Source organism: Pelodiscus sinensis, chromosome 1 (assembly GCF_052426305.1).
Source record: "Pelodiscus sinensis isolate ZL-2025 chromosome 1, ASM5242630v1, whole genome shotgun sequence".
Taxonomy (NCBI): Eukaryota; Metazoa; Chordata; order Testudines; family Trionychidae; genus Pelodiscus; species Pelodiscus sinensis.
The window spans coordinates 259,049,573-259,070,111 of record NC_143052.1 but is presented as its reverse complement, the minus strand read 5'-3'; the positions used below and the strand labels follow the sequence as shown (position 1 = coordinate 259,070,111).

General features: G+C 43.7%; 1 protein-coding gene across 3 annotated transcripts in view; it reads left to right on the top strand.

Annotated features, from left to right (window-relative positions):
- The window catches only part of GPC5 (glypican 5), a 935,733-nt gene that overhangs the window by 286,648 nt on the left and 628,546 nt on the right, over positions 1 to 20,539 (top strand). For all 3 annotated transcript variants that reach the window (XM_089775428.1, XM_075918825.2, XM_075918827.2), the window contains exon 6: positions 20,212 to 20,332. In XM_089775428.1, the coding sequence (XP_089631554.1) occupies positions 20,212 to 20,332 (121 nt within the window). The remainder of the gene's footprint in view (positions 1 to 20,211; positions 20,333 to 20,539) is intronic.

Genomic DNA, 20,539 nt, shown 5'->3' with positions numbered 1-20,539 from the left:
AAAAAGGTACCGACGACGCCTCATGGAGCTAGCCCACGCTAACCCCTGGGCCGGGCACCTGGGGGCAGAAAAGACTGTGCAGCGTATCATTCGGCGGTTCTACTGGCCGGGCATCTTCCGCGAAGTACAGGACTTTTGTGGCTCCTGCCCCGAGTGCCAAAAGGTTAGGCCGAAGGGGGTACCCAAAGCCCCCCTGGTGCCGTTGCCCGTGGTGGGAGTGCCCTTCGCGAGGGTCGCCATGGATATAGTCGGCCCGTTGGACAAATCCAAAACCGGGCACCAGTATATTTTGGTGCTATTAGACTATGCAACACGATATCCGGAGGCCGTCCCGCTCAGAAACGTGCACGCCAGCACCCTTGCTGCGGAACTCGTGAAGATTTTTGCCCGAGTGGGGCTGCCGGAGCAGATTCTGACTGACCAAGGGACTAACTTCACCTCGAGACTGATGAACGAGTTGTGTAAGCTGTTGCGGATCGAGCGGCTGAAAACGGCCATCTACCACCCCCAAACAGACGGGTTAGTAGAACGTTTTAATAGAACGCTAAAGGAGATGCTGAGGAAGTTTGTAGGGCAAGAACCCCGGGATTGGGTCGCGTTGTTGCCAGCACTCCTGTTCGCGATACGGGAGGTGCCCCAATCCTCTACAGGGTTTTCCCCGTTTGAACTATTGTTCGGCAGACACCCGTGGGGGATACTAGACATTATTCGTGAGAATTGGGAGGAACAGGGGACCCGAGTGCAGGGGTCGGTACAGTATGTCCTGAACCTCCGGGAAAAGCTGCACAGGCTAGGGGAGTTCGCGAAAGAGAACCTAGAGCAAGCCCAAGCCAAGCAAGCCCGGTACTATAACCAGGGAGCTCAGTTGCGGGTGTTCGACCCGGGTCAACGGGTCCTGGTGCTGTTGCCGACCCCCGGCTCGAAGTTGTTGGCCAAGTGGCAAGGGCCCTTCGAGGTCCTGAGGCGTGTAGGGGACGTCGATTATGAGGTTAAGGTGTCAGGGAGGAAGAATGACACACGCATTTACCATATTAATCTCTTGAAAGCCTGGAAGCAGCGTGAGGCCTTCTGGATCAACCCAGTGCCCCCCGACCCGGAGTTAGGACCCGGGAACCTCGACGGGGCGACCCCGCCCCAGACCTTCCCCACAGGAACCGACCTAACCGAGGCCCAGAGGAATGACCTGGAGGAGCTGCTACGGACCTTCGGGGATGTCCTGACGGCCGAGCCGGGGCAAACCACCCTCATCCACCACCACATAGAGACGGAACCCCGGAAGACGGTGTGTGAACGAGTGCGGCCCGTGCCCCGGCGGATGTGGGAGACGGTGCGAGGGGAGGTGCAGAAGATGCTCCAGTGGGGAGTCGTGGAGGAATCCTTCAGCGAATGGCGCAGCCCTATAGTGCTCGTCCCGAAGCCCGACGGATCACTACGATTCTGCATTGACTTCCGTAAAGTCAATGCGCAGTCGCGCTTCGATGCCTACCCCATGCCACGGGTAGATGAACTGCTAGACCGGCTCGGAGGCGCCCGGTACCTGTCCACTTTGGATCTGACCCGAGGATACTGGCAGATTCCCCTGACGCCGACCTCCCGAGAGAAGACGGCCTTCTCGACCCCGTTTGGGCTATACCATTTCACCCGGATGCCCTTCGGGCTACATGGCGCCGCCGCGACGTTTCAGCGCCTTATGGACCGGGTGCTGAGAGAACAGGGAAGATGGGCGGCCGCCTACATCGACGACATCGTCGTGTACAGCCAGACATGGGGAGAACACCTCCAACACGTAGGGGCCGTGCTACAGGCTCTGCGGGAAGCCGGGCTGACGGCGAACCCACGAAAGTGCCGCTTCGGGGAAAAGGAGGTAGTCTATCTAGGGTATGTAGTGGGACGGGGTCAAATACGTCCCGTGGTAGAAAAGGTTGAAGCCTTGAAGAGCTACCCCCCACCCAAAACAAAGAAACAGGTGCGCCAGTTTCTCGGGTTAGCCGGATACTATCGGCGTTTTATCCCAAACTTCGCGGCAATAGCAGCGCCGCTAACGGACTTAACTCGGGCCGCGATGCCCCAGAAGGTGGGCTGGTCGACCGAGTGCGAGGTAGCCTTTCAGCGGTTAAAGGAAAGTTTAAGTCGCGACCCCGTATTGGCCCAACCTGACTTTAACCTCCCCTTTACGGTCCTAACAGACGCCTCCGAGACGGGGATTGGGGCGGTCCTCTCGCAGGGTGAAGGAGAGGAAGAACACCCGGTGGTGTACATCAGTCGCAAACTCTTCCCACGGGAGCGTCGCTACTCGACCATTGAGAAGGAGGCCCTTGCGGTAAAGTGGGCCTTAGACATGTTAAGATACTATCTTTTAGGGGGACGGTTCAAGGTGGTCACGGACCACGCCCCACTCCGTTGGATACAAACTATGAAGGACGCGAACCCGCGCCTGATGCGGTGGTACCTGGCCCTCCAGCCCTATGCCTTTGACGTGGCCCACCGACCTGGCGCGCAGCATCAAAATGCGGACTTCTTTTTGAGAAGGTACGAGGCAGACTCGGAAGAAGAGGGAGGGCAGTTAAAGGGGGAGGTGTGTGACGGGGCGGCCCCGCCCACGGCGGAGAGCCCCGCCCCAGCCGCCCTGTACAGCGGGAGGCGGAGCGCCCCCCGCCGCTGCCCGCGGTGTTCGGCGGCGGCGAGGAACGCGTTGGCCTCCGACGCGCCGGAGGATGTCATCCGGGCGCGCCGGAGCCTAGGCCCCGTTGCCCCGGCAACGGACAGACGCCCCGGCGTGGAGGGCGGGGACGACGCAGGACGCCGGGGCCGCGCCCCCGGCGCCAACTTTAAAATGGGACCGCGGCCCCAAGGAGAGGAGGGGCAGCAGACCGTGGGCGGAGGACAGCGCCGCGAAGAGCGGCGCAGAGCAGCGCAGCGCAGCTCCGCACCCCACCGCACAGCCCCACACCGGCCAGGGGAGCAACGCCGAGGCAGCGGACCACCCCCAGGCTCGCGGGTACCCCTGACCGCGGCGAATTGGTGAGCTCGGGAGCACGAGGGGAAGGAAGCAGCCCAGGGCAGAGTCAGGGATGACTGGTGGGCTGGCGAGTTAAGGGGTCGTACCCCGTCAGCCGGGTTCGCGTCACTTGGACCAGAACCCTTAGGGCCCTGGGCTGGGGCCCGTGAGAGTGGGCGGGCCCGGGCCCCCCTTCCCCTCCTGCGTTGTTGCGGGGGGGAAACCGAAGACGAAAGCGCGGAAAAGTCTGGCCGAGGGAGCTCGAGACTCAAGGACCATAGCGAGCCCTCTGGGCAAACGCCGCGGGGCGGCGTGGGGGCGTCACAGTACCTTATCTCTTAGGAGGAGATCCCACCACCTACCTTTCCCCTCAAACACTCCGGGAATCCCCTCCTCAGAACTCCCTTCCCCCCGCAGCTCAGGGTGAGTGGAGGAGCTTCCTCCCACTCCCACTTCCACTCCCACTCCACCTTGTCCTTTCCTGACAGTCTCCCTTCCCCCCCCCAAACTGTGACTGTCCTCGACAATGACTTACCTCCATCAGGATGGATCCAACAGTAGACCTGCCTACTCCAAATTGGTGTCCCCTGTAGCGGTAGCTGTCGGGGGTGGCCAGCTTCCAGAGGGCAATAGCGACCCTCTTTTCCAGGGGGATGGCGGGATGCAGGTGGGTGTCCTGCCGTTGCAGAGCTGGGGCAAGCCTGGTACACAGCTCCTGGAAAGCGGCCTTCCGCATCTGGAAATTGTGGAGCCACTCCTGGTCATCCCAGAGCTCCATAACAATCTGGTCCCACCAGTCAGAGCGGGTGTCAAGCCCCCAAAAATGCCTGTCCATGAAGAAGTTTGGAGGCAAAGGCAGTGGGGCTACATGACAGGCGAACCCTTCATACCTCTGGTCTGGGTCCAGATGGGAAAGTAGCCTCATGACTATGTCATGCAGATGCAGCAAAACTTGCATTATGATGGTGTGAGGCCATCACCTGCCCAGGGGCAGCTCTGGCTTTATGCCAAAAAAAGGGGTCTAAATCAGAAAAACCTCCAAACAAAAAACCTGCAGGGGTGTCCCAGGAAGCTGGGCTCTCCAAACAAGCACTGCAATGCCTTGCTTACCTCCTAGAGGGACAGCAAAGACAGCTGCAGGAGCAGAGCAACGGGTGTTCAGGGGCGTCCCTTTAACCACGCGTCTCTACAAAGGGCAGGCAGCAGCACCCAGAAGGAAATGCTACCCCCATGCCCTGGCAGAAGTAGCCAGGGTGGCTTTTTCTTTTGAAAGAGCGTCCAGCAGTCAGGATGCTCTTTTTCGAAAAAGCGAATCAATTTTCCCATCTGCATATTGTAGTCTAGACGCTCTTTTTCGAAAGACGCTTTTTCGAAAGTTTCTTTCAAAAAAGCATCTTTTGAAAGAGCCACAGTCTAAACGTACCCTTAGGTGGTATTGCTGTTCTTAATACCCCAGTTAGGCTGCATCTTTACCTCCTCAGGTAGGTCTGTGCAAAATCCCCAAACCACTGTTTCCATTCCACAGCTATTGAGCTGCTTAGAGTCCTCAATGAAGCCAAAATCCTTGTAGTGAGAAATGCAAATTAGACAATCTCCCATATATCTGATCAGCACAGCTGAGATGAAGCATGCGTCTGTGACTATTTGTAGTGGCTAGAGTGCTCTTCTGAGATGTAGTAGACCCAGGTTCATAGTCCCTATTCTGTGTGTTTGGAGCAGGAACTTGAATCTGGGCTTCCCACATTAGTTCCGTAACCACCTGGCTATTGGGTATTCTTAGATGGGTCTTCCTCAATCCCTTAGGTTGAATTTGTACCACTTTGTATAAATAAATATTAATTGGGCCTCAGAAAGATTGATTCTGTAGTAAGTTCTTGCAGCAGATGAGGGGCTTGAAACCATGTCTCCCACATTCCCTAGGAGTGCCCTAACCATTTTGCTATTGGTTATAATGGGGTGGGGAAGAGTCTCTGTCTCTCAATTTTCATGATCAAGGTCTGGATTTTGGTTGCTAGGGCATGGGCTACATAAATGGCTTTGACTGCCTTAGGAGTCTAACTCCAGAAGAGGCTTCAAAAATGAGTCCCTGGGGGTATGTCTACACTACCCTCCTAGTTCGAACTAGGAGGGTAATGTAGTCATACCGCACTTGCAAATGAAGCCTGGGATTTGAATTTCCCGGGCTTCATTTGCATAAGCGGGGAGCCGCCATTTTTAAATCCCCGCCGGTTCGAACCCCGTGCAGCGCGGCTACATGGGGCTCGAACTAGGTAGTTCGGACTAGGTGTACCGGTAGTTCGGAATAGGAAGCCTAGTCCGAACTACCTAGTTCGAGCCCCGTGTAGCCGCGCGGCACGGGGTTTGAACCAGCGGGATTTTAAAAATGGCGGCTCCCCGCTTATGCAAATGAAGCCCGGGAAATTCAAATCCTGGGCTTCATTTGCAAGTGCAGTATGCCTACATTACCCCGCTAGTTCGAACTAGCGGGGTAGTGTAGACATACCCTAGGAGAGGGAATGAGATCCCTCTAGCCTATCAGATAGGAAGCTTTGAAGGGCAAGGCTTAGGCATTCCTCTGCATTTCACTCACTGCATAGTCACTCAGTCCATATTGGGTTTAGCTCCTACTCTTCTGAGTTCCCTTTCTGCTACATTGTTAGGACAGAATCTGGAGATACAGGCATTCAATTTTTTGTCAGAACACAAACTATATTTTATATTTTCAGACATGTAATACTTTCTGCAGAGTGTTTTCCCTGCAGCAAGAACAGTTCTGGTGATCTCTGATCCCCTTTTCTTCTTTTTCTTCTGGCATCTTGTCGCATTGAGACACATTACCTTTGAACCTCTTGTTACTTAACTGACATTAATTTTTATAAGCAGAGCAATATTTTGGAGTTAAAAGTCAAATATCTGGGAACAGCATCTTCTAGAATGAATTCTCTTTTTAGAATGCATACTACATGGTCACGCAATACTTCACTCAACATTTCTGAACTTCACTAGATAATAGATTTCTCTTGTTTTTGATCCCGAAGGATGAAGTGTTAATATTTATTTTCATTAAGTTTTTTTTTGTCTTGCTACAGTCCATTATAATCTGTATAAAGAGTTTGTATCAGAGGGTTTGTCCTTCACTTTGTCAGCATCTGCCAAATATTTTAGCAAATGAAATACTTTCAATCAGACTAGAAACAAAGGAAAACTAACCTTTTCATCATTGTTTTCTACCATGCATTAAACTCAGTGTTCCAAAAAAAGATTATAAGTCCCTGTTTGACTTTACACTCTCAGGCATTCACAATGGAAAATAATATAATATTTGCTTAATTATTCTTTTTTCCTCTTTTTGAATCTCTTTCCCATCATCACTGCAATCTGGTCTGTCAAGGAAGCTAATGACAATTGACTGTGTTTGATAACCAGACTGAACAAAACCTCCTTATTAGGAGTTTGTGGTTTGATCCTCTATTTCCTGTCATACAGGTGACCATTTCATCCCACACTAGAGCAAACAAATGCATTGAAGTCGACCATTCTCTTACAGCCAAAACAAAACATAATTCCAGGTACTAAACAGAATTTAGAATAAAGAGAGGAAAATGGCTGATAGTTGAGGAAGTGAACTCTTGGGTGGGGAAAAAAATCTAACTGCCCCAATCCACAACTAAAATCAGTGTGTATCTCACGCTCAGTGTTAACCATTAAAGAGTCCTTGAATCATAATTTTGTTACTGTGAGTGAACACACAAAATTCAAAGAATAACTTCTCTTTTAATAAGTATAGACAATTAAATTGCCATTCTGTCCTGTGAAGAAAAAAACTAATTTAGATGAGTGTAAGAGCAGTATATTCCACAAAATTACAGTATTGTGCAAAAATATTGAGTGAAATATGCATGGGCTGGTTTGCTACCTGTATACATGCCCTCTATGTTGCCGTCTTATCGTATTCTGTGTTTCTGGCATTGACAGTTACTCTCAAGTAAGTAGAGATTAGATCTTGGGAGTCTCAGCAACATAAGTTATGTTTGCTGACTCTGACTGCAACCCTTCATTTATCCCATGAGGGGTATTATAATTCTACATTTTAGTTATGCCACTTTGCAGATACACATAATTTATTCCGCAAATTAAATCTTGTTATCCATTGCCAAAAACTGTAACTTCCACTCATTCAACCATTTTTACAGCAATCTCAATACAAACAGCTTTAAGAGGACTATTAGTGAGTTATCTGCTATAATGCAATAGAATATTTTAACCGGAAAGATGGAAACTTTAATTAGAAATTTTGAAACGCCTTAAATATATTAACTTTACTTGTTATATCAAATTCGATATAAGTAAAACATGTTTCTTAACAGTATGTTTGTGTTTTGTGCATGGTTAATAAAGTTTGAGGACAGATATGTACTTTTTAAAAGACTATTTTGAGGGCCTGTCAGTAGTAAAGTTCATTAATATGCATGGAATCTGAATCTGTAGTTTTATGTGACAACAATCTTTCATTCCTTGTTTCCAAACTCTGACAGGCTACTGCAATTAGGACTCCTCAGCTCTATCCCTCTAATTTTGAACATCACGCCACTCAAACCCAGTCTGCTTAATATATTCTCATTCTTGTTACCCAGAGAAAGTCTGTTTCCTCTGATTCCCCACAAAGAATGATGTAAACTGACTTGTACTAAATATCATGCATATTCCAGATGAGGAAGGGTCAAAAGTTATGGCAGCCATATTTGTCATTGACATAAGGCTTGAGAGATGAGAACCAAAAACAAACAGAGGTATTGATCATATTGATCACTTATGAAGTCCGAGACAACATAATTTCCCATAAAGACAAATAATATTATCACATAGATATTTTAAAAATATTTGACATTACACTGATATGCAGTTTTCTCAGAATACAGGAGCACTGTAGAATAACTCATTCATAACTCTTTGCTTGTTCCTTGTATTTGCTGTTTTCTGCACTCTAAGAAGTAGTCATGTTTTCACATTCCGTTCTGCAAATCAGACACATGCACACAGCAACCAAGGTGCTGAGAGTTACAGTCCTGAAAAATGAAGCAGTTATGTGTCAGTAACTCTGCAATATCCATTTTCTTAGAACGCCTTCAACATATTCCTTATTATAAAACACTTGTGCAGTCGTGTCATTTGGGCCTGAGTCTCCCTCTCACAAAGATATAAAATAGTTACATAATGTAAAACTGTATAAGTGAGATAAGAGCAAGGCCCCATCCCCTCATAGGAATAAAGGTAATTTTTTAGGACTTCATACTGTTGAAAACATGTACAATCGATACAATACAGCTTGTCTTATGGCAATTCTACCCCCTCCAAATTAATGTTAAACATTTTAGGCTAAAAGAATTAGACATTGGTCAAATGTCAATTAAAAACTGAAGCAACTTAACTCAGATACATTTAGGATGAACAGCATTAGGTAAGAAAAGGGTAGCCAAGTTAATCTGTAACTTGAAAAACTTAAAAAACAATGAATGGTTTAGCAGCACCTTAAATACTAACAAAACATGTAGATGGTATCATGAGCTTTCATGGGTGCAACCCACTTCTTCTGATGGTGGACTGTGCTCACAAAAGCTCATGATATCATCCACATGTTTTGTTAGTCTTTAAGGTGCTGCTTGATCATTCGTTGTTTTTTAAGCATTAGCTAAGTTAGGATGATGAATTGAACCTAATGCTTCAAGGATGAATAGGTCACTGATATATTGATGTATTAGTAGTCAAGCATTCTACTGTTATCTCTTAGTGTACCCTGACACTAGAAAAGGGCATTTAAAAGCGCTCTCGGTATTCTCTACCACAGGGAATTTCAATGTTAAGAATAAACATATCAAGCTGCCTACTTCAGAGCATTTGCTGAAATTTCATTTTGCACTTGGCACTGTACAGCAACACTCCTTTGTTTGACCTTTATTTGCGGTGAATGGCCTTCTTTTGTTTTGTGAGTAATGATATTCAAGTTTATTTTCTGCTTCATATGCCTTCACCATAAGCTACCTGTCATTTTGTGATATTATTTCATAAATTATCTCAGAAAAATACAAACTGCTCAAATAATAGCATGGATTGTGAGCATGCCCCTCTGATATGCAATATGTGATAGGGTTGATCCCAAATGGCTGTATGAGACTAAATATTGACCATGTCTGCCTTATTGTCAGGATCCAGTTCTGAAATTATTGCGTAATCTTCATGTATCCAGGGGCTTATTTGAGTTGCCTGTATTCTGGGGCATCACGTTGAGGAAAATACAAGATGTGAGACTTATGTCTCCCAGGCTTGGTGTCCTTAAAATGCCATGGTTGCTGGACCTTTGTTTTTTGCCCTTTTTGCTTATTTCAAGAAAAATATTTTTTGTATCTGAGACAGGAAGCAAACAGCTTTGTTTATGACTAATTAGGCTTGACAATTTTATATCTTCAAGTTCTTTGTATTGTTTTCCTAGGATAATTGTTTTTCCCCTCAGCAATCCTCAGTAAATGTTTTAGATTTATTTATGGTAGTTAATATATTTCATTTTCCCCACACCATTAACTAAAAGTGCTGTGGAATTATTAAAGTGATAAGATTTTTAGAGATGATTGTAAGAAGAGTGAAATATTGTTGTATCCAGTTATTCAGTTTTAGTAAATTTGTAGTTGTCTGATATTTTGTTACTTCCTAATATATGAGAGCATATTTTCTCAGTCTTTAACAGGTGGTTTACCCAAAGCACCTAATTTAAGTGAGCTAGTTGTCTCAAATCTCAACCTTTGTGTTTTTTTCCTCTACAGTGGAGCCCACATTTACTAAAACACATTTTTAATTTGTGTTGTAAATTGATATTGTTTCTCTTTTCTTCTTCTTTCCTTTAAAACATAGGAGCACAAAGATTGTGAGGATGAAAAGAAGAGAACTGTATGGCCAACAAATTTTCCCTCTTTTTCTGAGATGATCCTATTAGATGTTTGACATATTGTGTTCTCATTAGTGCAGAGTCTAGCTATTGACGGAACATTGTTGTCATTCTGGGCCAATTGTCTTGCTCTTTGTGGAGTTCATTTTTCAGAGAAGCTTGTTTGCTCTAGCTTAACCTTGTGCTTTGCTGTGCCTGAACAGCTGACTCTGTGGCCAGGCTTCAGGAATGGACTTTGGAGAAACATACACAGACACAGCAATGGAACTGTTGTCACAGTCACAATTAGTTGCCAAGATGACTAGTTTGTATTATACCTTTTTAGTAAAAGGAATTTTTCAAGTTCATCTTTCTTCTCTGGAATGTCAGCCTGATAAAACTAAATATAATTTCCCAAACTTGCCCGTATAGTGTATTGTTGGACATAAGAATAAATAGCATTCTCCGTGAGAGAGTTGATAAGAGACAATATTTTAACAATTGTGGGAGTTAATTCAAAAAAAAAGTTATTATAGTTTATTCAGGAAAAAAAAACATTGTAGAAGAGAAGACCTAAAGCAAATATAAGTGTTTCTTTTGAGACTTTTAATATAAATAGAGTTTGAAACTAGGTTATCCTAATGAGCTTTGCAGATTAAGTCAAATTGGTTTCATTTGAAAATTGTCACAACTGAGCTTTTGCTTTAGCATTACATGTGATTAGAATATATTCACTAAGCCAGAAACAATCTTCAAAGCATGAATTTTCAGCACCTTTGGAATGTGCTATTTCTACCAATGAACTCAACTACTACTGCTTCAATAAAAGTTACATTATCTTTGGTTTTCAAAATAATTTCCTTAGGAGCACAGTTGTACAAATTAAGGTGATGGATAATTTTAGGATTACAGTAAAACTCCAATAGTCCGGCATCCAATAGTCCGGCACTCCTGATAGTCCTGCATCAAAATGGCAAGAGCCTAGTGAGTGAGCTTTGGCAAAAAAATGAGTCACAAGATAGCAGCAGCAGCAGCAGCTGAACTGAGCTAAAAGGGTAAAAAAGGCTTAAAAAACCTAAAACATTACAGTATACTGTATACAGTATGTACAATAAAAAGGCTTAAGAACACTTTATATACAGTATATAATGTATACAGTATATATATAACCAGCTTTTAGTACCTCCTGATAGTCCGGCATATCTGATAATCCGGCACCACCTAGGTCCCATAGGTTCCGGATTATCGGAAGTCTACTGTAATTAGTTGAGCTTTGATTTCTATGGTTATTTCTCTTTGTATGGTGTAAGAATGGCAACAGCACTAGTATGGTGTTTACTGTGCAATAGAATGCACCTAAAGGATTGGATACACTTGGAAATTGGCCTTCCTCAACTTCAAAGGAGATAAGATCATAGAAGAGACCTTAAAGGCTCAAGAAAAAATGACTCCAAGCCCCAAACAGAGTCATTGGCTAGCCAGAGGGGTTCTCCAGTGTAATCAGACACCTTGGTACAGGCAGCTCTGAAACATGATTCTTAGAAGCATCAGAATGGAACCCAGTTGTACGCGTCAGATATCTGGATGAGCCTCTACACTTCTACAGTTATCATCAGGGGCACAGAAGCTGAATCAAAAAAGGAATGGAGACAATCAATACCATTGTCTACTACCCTGGAAGAGCTTGAACGTATCCAAAGTCACATTGTTGGTTATAATACAAGACGCTGGGTGAAAATATAATAGTGGGATCTAGGTACAGAGATCCAACATGGGTCCAAATTCCTCCAGCCCATCCTATCAAAAGCCTTTTCTGTATCTAAGGCTTATAATGGCTTGTGGTTCAGGATTGTTATATTTGGCTATGTCTACACTGCGGAGATATAGCTATTCTGTATCTTAAGAGCAAGCCTATTATATCGAAATATTCTGACCTACCTGTAAACCTCATTGCATGAAGGTTAAGGGATGTTCCAGAATATTATTTTGAAATTACCTCAGAATAAGCTATGCAATTTGCTTAGCGCAAATTGTGTAGCTTAATTCAAGGTAAGGGTGCTCTGTAAATGCACCCTTTCACTGCTATAATATCATTAAGTTGTTAATGATTATCAAAGCCATGGTAGCTCTTAACAAACCTGATTTGATTTGGCTGTGCGATAGAGCCCAAAATCTTTGTTAGTATCATTGCCAGAATTTCTGACAATAGATTGACATCACTGTTAATAAGTGAAATTGGCCTTTGATTGGAAAATATTGTGGCATCACTTCCTAGTTTAGAAATAACTGATATTATGTTTCCCTCGGCACAGGGGGAAGGACGATCTCCAGAAGTGACTCGTTAAACATTTCAAGCATCCTGTCAGATAGGAGTTCAAGGAAGTGTCCCTAGAACTCAGTGGGAGCTTCCCACCCTTTCATATTCCTAATTGCTTAAATTCACTTCTACTCTGTTAGGTTGTGTCTACATTGGCACCCTTTTCCGTAAAAGGGATGCTAATGAGACACTTCGGAATTGCAAATGCCGTGGGGGATTTAAATATCCCCCACGGCATTTGCATGAACATGGCTGCCGCTTTTTTCTGGCTCGGGGTTTTGCCAGAGAAAAGCGCCAGTCTAGACGGGATCTTGCGGAAAATAAACCCTTTTCCGGAAGATCCCTTATTCCTACTTTCAAGGGTCCATAACTCTGCTGAAGGTGGTCAGCGGCTCATAGTGCCAGCATACCATTATGCACTCGTCTGCTCCTTCCCCCTTGTGTGACATCAGTGGGAGACAGTCTGCTCGCACCTTTTTGTGCCCTGGGTGCCCGTGCGGATGCCACAGCAGTGCGAGCATAGAGCCCAGTGTGCAGAAAAACATTGTCATGCTCGTGTGTGTCGTGGTTTACTTCATGGCACTGTGCTTCAAGAGCATATACATATTTCTCCACCAGGAAGAGGATGAGGATGAAGCTCGGTGCTGTTCAGGCATTGTGGGGCACTCATGCTAATGCCCTTGCCAGTCAGTCCTCTGGACACAATGCAACACTGGTTCTGGCACTGTGAGATGAGCTCAGACTTGTGAGACTGAATTGTGATGCAGACATGGGACAATCAGCAGTAGCTGCAGAACTTCCACATGCAGAAAACCATGTTCCTGGAACTGTGCAAATGGCTTTCCCTTTTCCTGAGATGGCAGAATATCTGAATGAGACCCATTCTAGCATGTAGTAATACCTCTGTGGAAGCTTGTCATGCCTGACAGCTACTGTTCAGTTGGGAATCAGTTTTGGCTGGGGGCGGGGGGAGAATCTACAGTCAGGGCTGTTGTCATCGAAGTTGCCAAAGCCATCAATAATATCCTTTGGGACTTTGGGAAATGTGGATAACATAGTGCATGGCTTTGCTGCAATGGGCTTTCCTAACTACGATGGTGCCGTAGACAGAACACAGATCCCATCTTGCCTCTGACCACCTTGCCACAGAGTACATCAACCACAAAGGATTCTTCTCTGTGGTGCAGCAGGTGCTCATGGATCTCAAGGGCTGTTTCACCAACATCAATGTGGAATAGTTGGGAAAGATGCATGACGTTTTCATCTTTCGGAACTCCTTCCTCTTCTGAAAGATGTACGACAGAACTTTTCCCCCTAACTGGACAATCAGTGTCAGAAAGGTGGACTTGTCAATAGTGATTACTGGAAACCCAGCCTACCCCTTGCTCATGAAGACCATCACAGGCAGCCTGGACCCCAGCAAAGACGAATTCCAAAATAGCTTGAGTAGGTGCAGAATGGTGTTGGAATGTGTGCTTCAACATTGAAAGGGGAAATTCAGGAGTCTCCCAACTTGCCTGCACTTCAGTGAACGCAACATCCCCTTTGTGGTGGCAGTGTGTTGTGGTGGGGATCTGAGGCAGAGCGCCTAGCCAGAGAGTTTGATCAGCTGACACTAGCGTGATCAGGAGAGCAGAGCAAGGAGCAGTGCAAATTAGAGAGGTCCTGAAGGCAAGGCCTCTCTTGAGATTCTGCCACATGGCTTTCCACAAGTTGCCCCTGAATTCCCTGTGTTTCTCTTCAATCCCCCACCCTATGCCTGCAGTTCAAATAATAAAAACATTATTGTTCAATTAAAATGTTTTTTTTTTAATTTAAGGAAAACAACAGGAAAGTGAAAGAATTGGGAACAGGAAGGGTGGAGGGGAGCTCAGGAATGGACTGCAATGGTCTTCAACCTTCCAGGGGCCTGGAGGCACTGGCTCCCCTTGAGTTCTTTCCCCTTCTCCCCGTGTTCTGGGGCCCATACGTAAACTTTATGTGTGTGTGTATATGTTTATCTGCCTTAATCTTGGGAATAATTATCTTGTTTCCTTTTCTTATTTAATCTTTAGATAGCTTATTGTAGGATTACCTACAAGCAATGTCTTTGGTATAAGATCCTACTGTGCCATTAACCTGGTGTAATGACTGGTCTTTTGGCCCTTTAAACATTGTAGTTCTTTGTTTTTCATTAAATGGATGAACCCTGTAAATAAAAATCAGGACCCGATTAACTATACCTAGTACAATATAAAATGAGCTGTGACTGAAATGTATCCAGTCAGTTTCAAAATTCTTAGCCCTAAAATAAAATCCATGTTTGCATGTATAGCATTATCTTTGAAGTGTAGTAAGCATGAAACAAAACTTCTCACTTTTGGGGAATGAACTATGGTGATGTTCTGGATAAAAAATTCATGGCTCTGATTAATCTTTTTTTTTGTTTAAATGGTTCTTATTTTCCCCTTCAGTTCCATCCATTTCACAGTGGTGTAACTCCAGAAAGTTAGTGTAAGAGAGTGAAAATCAAACCTAGGAATTCACAACATATATGATGTATCAGTATTTTGCCATCTTCACAATGCAATGCAGAATATAATTTGAAATGGCGAGGAAATACAGGGTACAGTGACACCAGATCTGAAATGTCTGCTTCTGAAAAGAATTCACAAACATTTTACAACCTTTCAAACTGGATAAACCATGAAATAAGTGATTGCTAATAAGATCTGACCTTATATTCTAACCTGGATATAGGTGCAAATACTTACCAACTATTTTCATATCTACAGTAGAGATTTTTCAGAACTTTATATGAATATTTATATATTGAACTCTGAGAATTGGAAACTTGTAAATCATCATTTTAAAACACGTTTATAGAATACAAATGTATCAGTGCTTGGATTTCATCAAGCATTGATGAAAATGAATAGTACTTGGGGATCAAGTCTGCCTATTAAACTGATGTGATACATTACTATGCTTACACAAAAGAAATGAGCACAGATGGCAGGTCTACTACTTCTCTAACAAGAAATTTGTCATTCCACGTCACCCCGGGATTCAAATCCGAGCAATATTTTTTCAAGTCAAGCTACCTTTGAGAGGCTCCTTGGAGGATTTTTTTCTCCCCTTTTCATTAATTGTACATTAGGAGTGAAAACAACAGAAAGTGATTAGTGCCTTATTAAAACTTTATAATGGGAGAAGTCTCTCAACCAATAATCTATGGTTCACATTTTTTCCAACTTGAGGGGAATATATTTTGCATCTAAATGAAAGTCTACTGGGATGAAGTTTTATGTACCATGGTAAGATTCCCAATAGCTCATTTAGTTTTGACAGATCATTTATTCCACATTAAAATATCTGTGGGTTTTAAATTTATAGACATTAGTTAATTAAATTGAATAATGCTTGAAAAAAAATCAAAGAAGGATATATAAGGAAGTCTAATTTTAGCAAAGAAAAATGCCTTTTTTATGAAGCACTATGGTAAATATTATAGTGCAATGTTAAATTTTATAAACTTTTCTCTAAGGCTAGTATCAATCAAACAGTGCTTTATCTAATCGTCTCAATAGGCACCCAAAGAAAGAAAGAAAACAAAAGATTTCAATGCTCATTGTAAATTATCAGTGTTCTTCCTCACAAAAGTCCTAGAAAGAAAAAATAGTCTGTGTGTAAAATGTTCAAAATCACAACTTTAAATAAGACACAAGAAAACGTAAATGTTCTAGGGCTTCTACTGGGGGAAAGATTTTGTTCTGTAAATCTTATTTTACCGCAGCATGCTGTATATATGAATATTTTTGAGATCTCTGCTTCTACGTGTATCATTTAGCAATGTAGCGAAACATGAAAAGGATCTTTCAACACTTGCACTGTGACCTGGTGGACAAAGAGAATTACGTGTAATGTTGTCAAATTGGTAAAAATACTTTCTTTGATAGCCTGCCAAAACTGGATAACACCCTTTTCATTCACTCCAAATGAGGTTTTTTTTTTTCCTTTTTGTTTTTTTATTCCATTTGGATAAATTCTAAGTTATATCAACACTGGGATGTTATTATCCAAAATTTAGTAGAGTGATTCAAATCCTGGTATGATAATCTGATTTACATTTGCTTACCAGTGCAAAGGTTTAAAATTACACTGCTTCAAATAACCTGCAGCCTCAAAGGTATGTAGTGTTTGCCTTGACTAGTGAAGAAATAAGGGCAGTGGCTCTTTTAAGGATCTCCCCCCAACCTTCAGGGCTGTGAGTGAGAGGGAAGCATCACCTGGCAGGCTGGCCAATGAGGCTAATGTGAGCTATTGGCTCATATGGGAGGTTGTTTGTCCCCCTTTTGCTTCTGGATTAACAGAGGAGCCTGCAGGGACTTCCTTGTGTGGGGTTCACAGGTGCCTCAAAGTAACAGGAAGACTTCCAGCAAGGACTGGCTTGAACTAATCCTAGAGTCACAACAGAGGCAGGCACACACGTGGAGGTTGGCAGCTCAGTGGTGGGACGCACAGCAGACAGCAAGTGCAGATCTTTTGCCTAGTGGAGGTTTCTTCTTGGCTGGCATGTGAGTGGGTCCTGGCAGTTGATTTGCTGGCTGACTTCTACCCTGGAGTGAGAGCATGTGCAGGGCAGAGAACAGCAGCCCAGCAGCAGCAAGAGACAAAGAAGGAAAGCACAGTCATGGCTTGTTTGCCCCCACCACTGCGAAGTAGCAGAGTTTAATTTGGATTTTGGAGGGGCAGTGATGCTGGAAGAATTTTTGTGAAGAGGGTGTCGTGAGCCATTGAACCAAACTATAAATCATGTATATGATGGAGAGCACTTTGAGCCAGGAGTTGCGGCAACACCTCCAGCATCTCAAGTTCCAGCACCTATGTGGAGAGCTCTCTGCAGGCTAATAAGGAATTAATCAATTGAGGATTTAAGTAATCCTTTGGGCTGTGTCTTGCCAGCTATCTACATTGACCACTTGAATTTCCGCAAGAACACTGACAATCTCATGTAAGAAATCAGTGCTTCTTGCGGAAATACTATGCTGCTCCCGTTCAGGCAAAAGTCCTTTTGCGCAAAGCTTTTGTGCAAAAGAGCCAGTGTAGACAGCTCAGATTTGTTTTGCGCAAAAAAGCCCCGATCGCGAAAATGGCGATTGGGGCTTTCTTTCGCAAAAGCGTGTCTAGATTGGCATGGACACTTTTCCGCAAAAAGTGCTTTTGCAGAAAAGCGTCCATGCCAATCTAGACGCGCTTTTCCGCAAATGCTTTTAATGGAAAACTTATCATGCCAGTCTAGACGTAGCCTTGGAGTTTAAGCATTGTGGTGGGGGGACGGGGAGTGGCAAAGATTCAACATCAACTGTGATTGGCCAGGGGGAAGAGAGAGGAGTAGAGAAACAATTAGGGGCTGAGAACGTGAGTCATAGTACTATAAGAGTGTGAAGAAGTTGGGATTGCCTCTGTTAAGGCAATACAGACTTGCAAAATGTGGAGGCTTCTGGTGGCAGGTCATTCTTCCTTTAAAGGAAGTAAGTTGCCTTGCAAAAGAAACTTCAGTTCATGATGATGTCAAAGACAAAAAGTATGTATTGTCGCAGTCCCCTTGTGAACTGGGATCCTGTTCTTTCAGGCTTGAAGTGATTACTGCAGCAATAGATGCCTATCAGTGGTGGCCTCCCAAAACATACAGGGGTATTAGGATCCCTGTCAGGAAGGATAGTTGTGTGGCATGTCTGTGTGCTAAATTCTTCCTGTCCATCCTTTCCTTCAGAATGAAGTGTTTGGGTCATCAGAGTTGTTAGTTCATGTATGGGCATCATATAATGCATTTGGCCACCCGAAGGGTGGACACTTTCATAAGAACATAAGAATGGCCGTACTGGGTCAGACCAAAGGTCCCTCTAGCCCAGTATCCTGTCTGCCGACAGTGGCCAGCACCAGGTGCCCCAGAGAGGGTGGACCGAAGACAATGATCAAGCAATTTGTCTCCTGCCATCTCTCTCCAGCCTCTGACAAACAGAGGCCAAGAACACCATTTTATCCCCTGGCTAATAGCCTTTTATGGACTTAACCTCCATGAAATTATCTAGCTTCTCTTTAAACTCTGTTATAGTCCTAGCCTTCACAGCTTCCTCTGGCAAGGAGTTCCCCAGGTTGACTACACGCTGTGTGGAGAAGAACTTTCTTTTTTTAGTTTTAAACCTGCTACCCACTAATTTCATTTGATGTCCTCTAGTTCTTCTATTAAGGGAACTAATAAATAACTTTTCTTTATCAGCAGCTCTGAGTTGGTATATAGAGAAAGGTGCAAAGAGGAGAGGAAGGGGACATGAGAGTCAATGTTTGAATATGTTAATGTTGGCTCACAGATAGTGCTAGTTTTCCTAGAGGTTCACAGCTAATGTGGCAAGAGAGACATGCTCTAAGACCAGCAAATGCCCCTTTTATGTGAACTTTAATGACCAGAGAGAAGACAGCAGACTTGGTTGTTGTACACTTGGGGGAAATTGTAAAAGGACTGACTTAATCATTAGGACACAGACATTTAGAGCTTTTTTCTCCCAGGAGTGACTATAAACTAGTCTGAAATGCTGCTGTAGAGGATATGTTGGGCTCCCACATTGGCAAGGCCAGAAGAGTTGTGAATTGGGAGATGGCTAAATTTGTATACGAGCGGGGAAGATCAGTGATTACTCACCAAAATATCTTATGCTATTTGGTGTCCATCTTCTTTAGAGATGATGGGATACACATCTCCAACTAAAGACTGGATATATTTTTGGCGGATTTTAGGGAAGAATGTAACTATTTTGGAACACAGCTGTCAGTGATTGTAGGGGAAGACCACCCATGCTCTTGTCCCCACAGTTTGCTTGGCCATTTCCAACTCCTTCATGTGGGCCCAGCTAAGAATAGAACCAATGGAACTCCTTATACCCTAAGAGGCATCAGCACTGTGAACAGGATCTCTCTCCAAGCAAATAGATGAGAACTGTGGGTCATTGTTGGATCTTGCTTTCTTACCTTGCTCCAGTCCCTGCTCATCAACCCTACTACTGATCTGCCTATGACTTTTGGCATGGCTCCTGACATTAACCCCCATTCTGACTCTAAATCACACTCATGCTCTGATACCCACACTGTTTCTTTTCATCTTCTCTTTGTTTACTTTCTCTGTTCTTTCTTTGCCCCAATTCCCACTTTCCATAGGTTTCACTCCCAGCCTGTCTTCTATTTCACTTGCCAAAGTGACCATCAGCAAAGTAGTTACTGTTGACACTAAATGATCCTCATGAGGCTTAGAGTTAACTCTAACCCAATTATATAAAGAACAACAATAACAACAACAAAGGGAAACCACAGTCTTCAAAGCTATTGATTCTGGCTCTTTGCAAATTCAGGCAAAGATCACCTTTTCATGCTAACTCAATATGTAGGAAATTCTCTTCAGAAACCCCCCCCCCCCCCAGAAATTGTTCAAAATGAAAATTCAGATTGTGCAGAATTTGAATATGCCATGATGACTTACCATGAGCACATCTAGCAGGGGGAATTTTGGTATGTAACACCTCTGTGATGGAATCTTTTACTTTTACCACAAGATTCTTTTACTTTTTAATTGATTAACAGCTGGCAGAAAATGTCAAGATAGAGATACAAAGTAAGAGCCAATTTTCATTCACATAACAAAATAAAAAAAGACTACCTTACAGACAGGTATAATCTACACGAAGGAGTATTGTCCTTTCACAATTCTTATTTTTCATTAAAATTGGTCAGAAATAACTAAAAAGGACTCATCATAGCACAACTTTGTAAAATATATCAATTTTACCCTGCTCTGTAACTTTTCGGTAACAAAACCTACCTGGACAAAATACACATGCAGTCATTAAAATGGAATGGCAGTGCCAATTAAGTTTGTGTTTACACGTAAATCCAATCTCTGAAGAAGTTATAAAAGTTTACTAAGTCATATTTCTTTTGTTATATTAGCTACACCCACCGGGTGGTTGGCAATGGAATCAAAGCTCAGTCTGCAAATCCGGAAGTAAAAGTGAAAGGCACAGATCCTGTAATAAGTCAAATTATTGATAAACTGAAACACATTATCCAGGTAAGATTTCTTTGTGTATATATGTTAAAACCATCACTTTGTGAATTAAGGTAATATTGGTGCTGAATAAATGTGGATTGCTGTACATTAGAATTAAATTGTTAACTCAAGTCAGAGTTCAGTGTAGGTCTGGCATGAAATATTTAATCCCCAATTATTAATAATGATTTATTTAAAAGCTTTGCATATGTTAGATGAGAGCTAGAA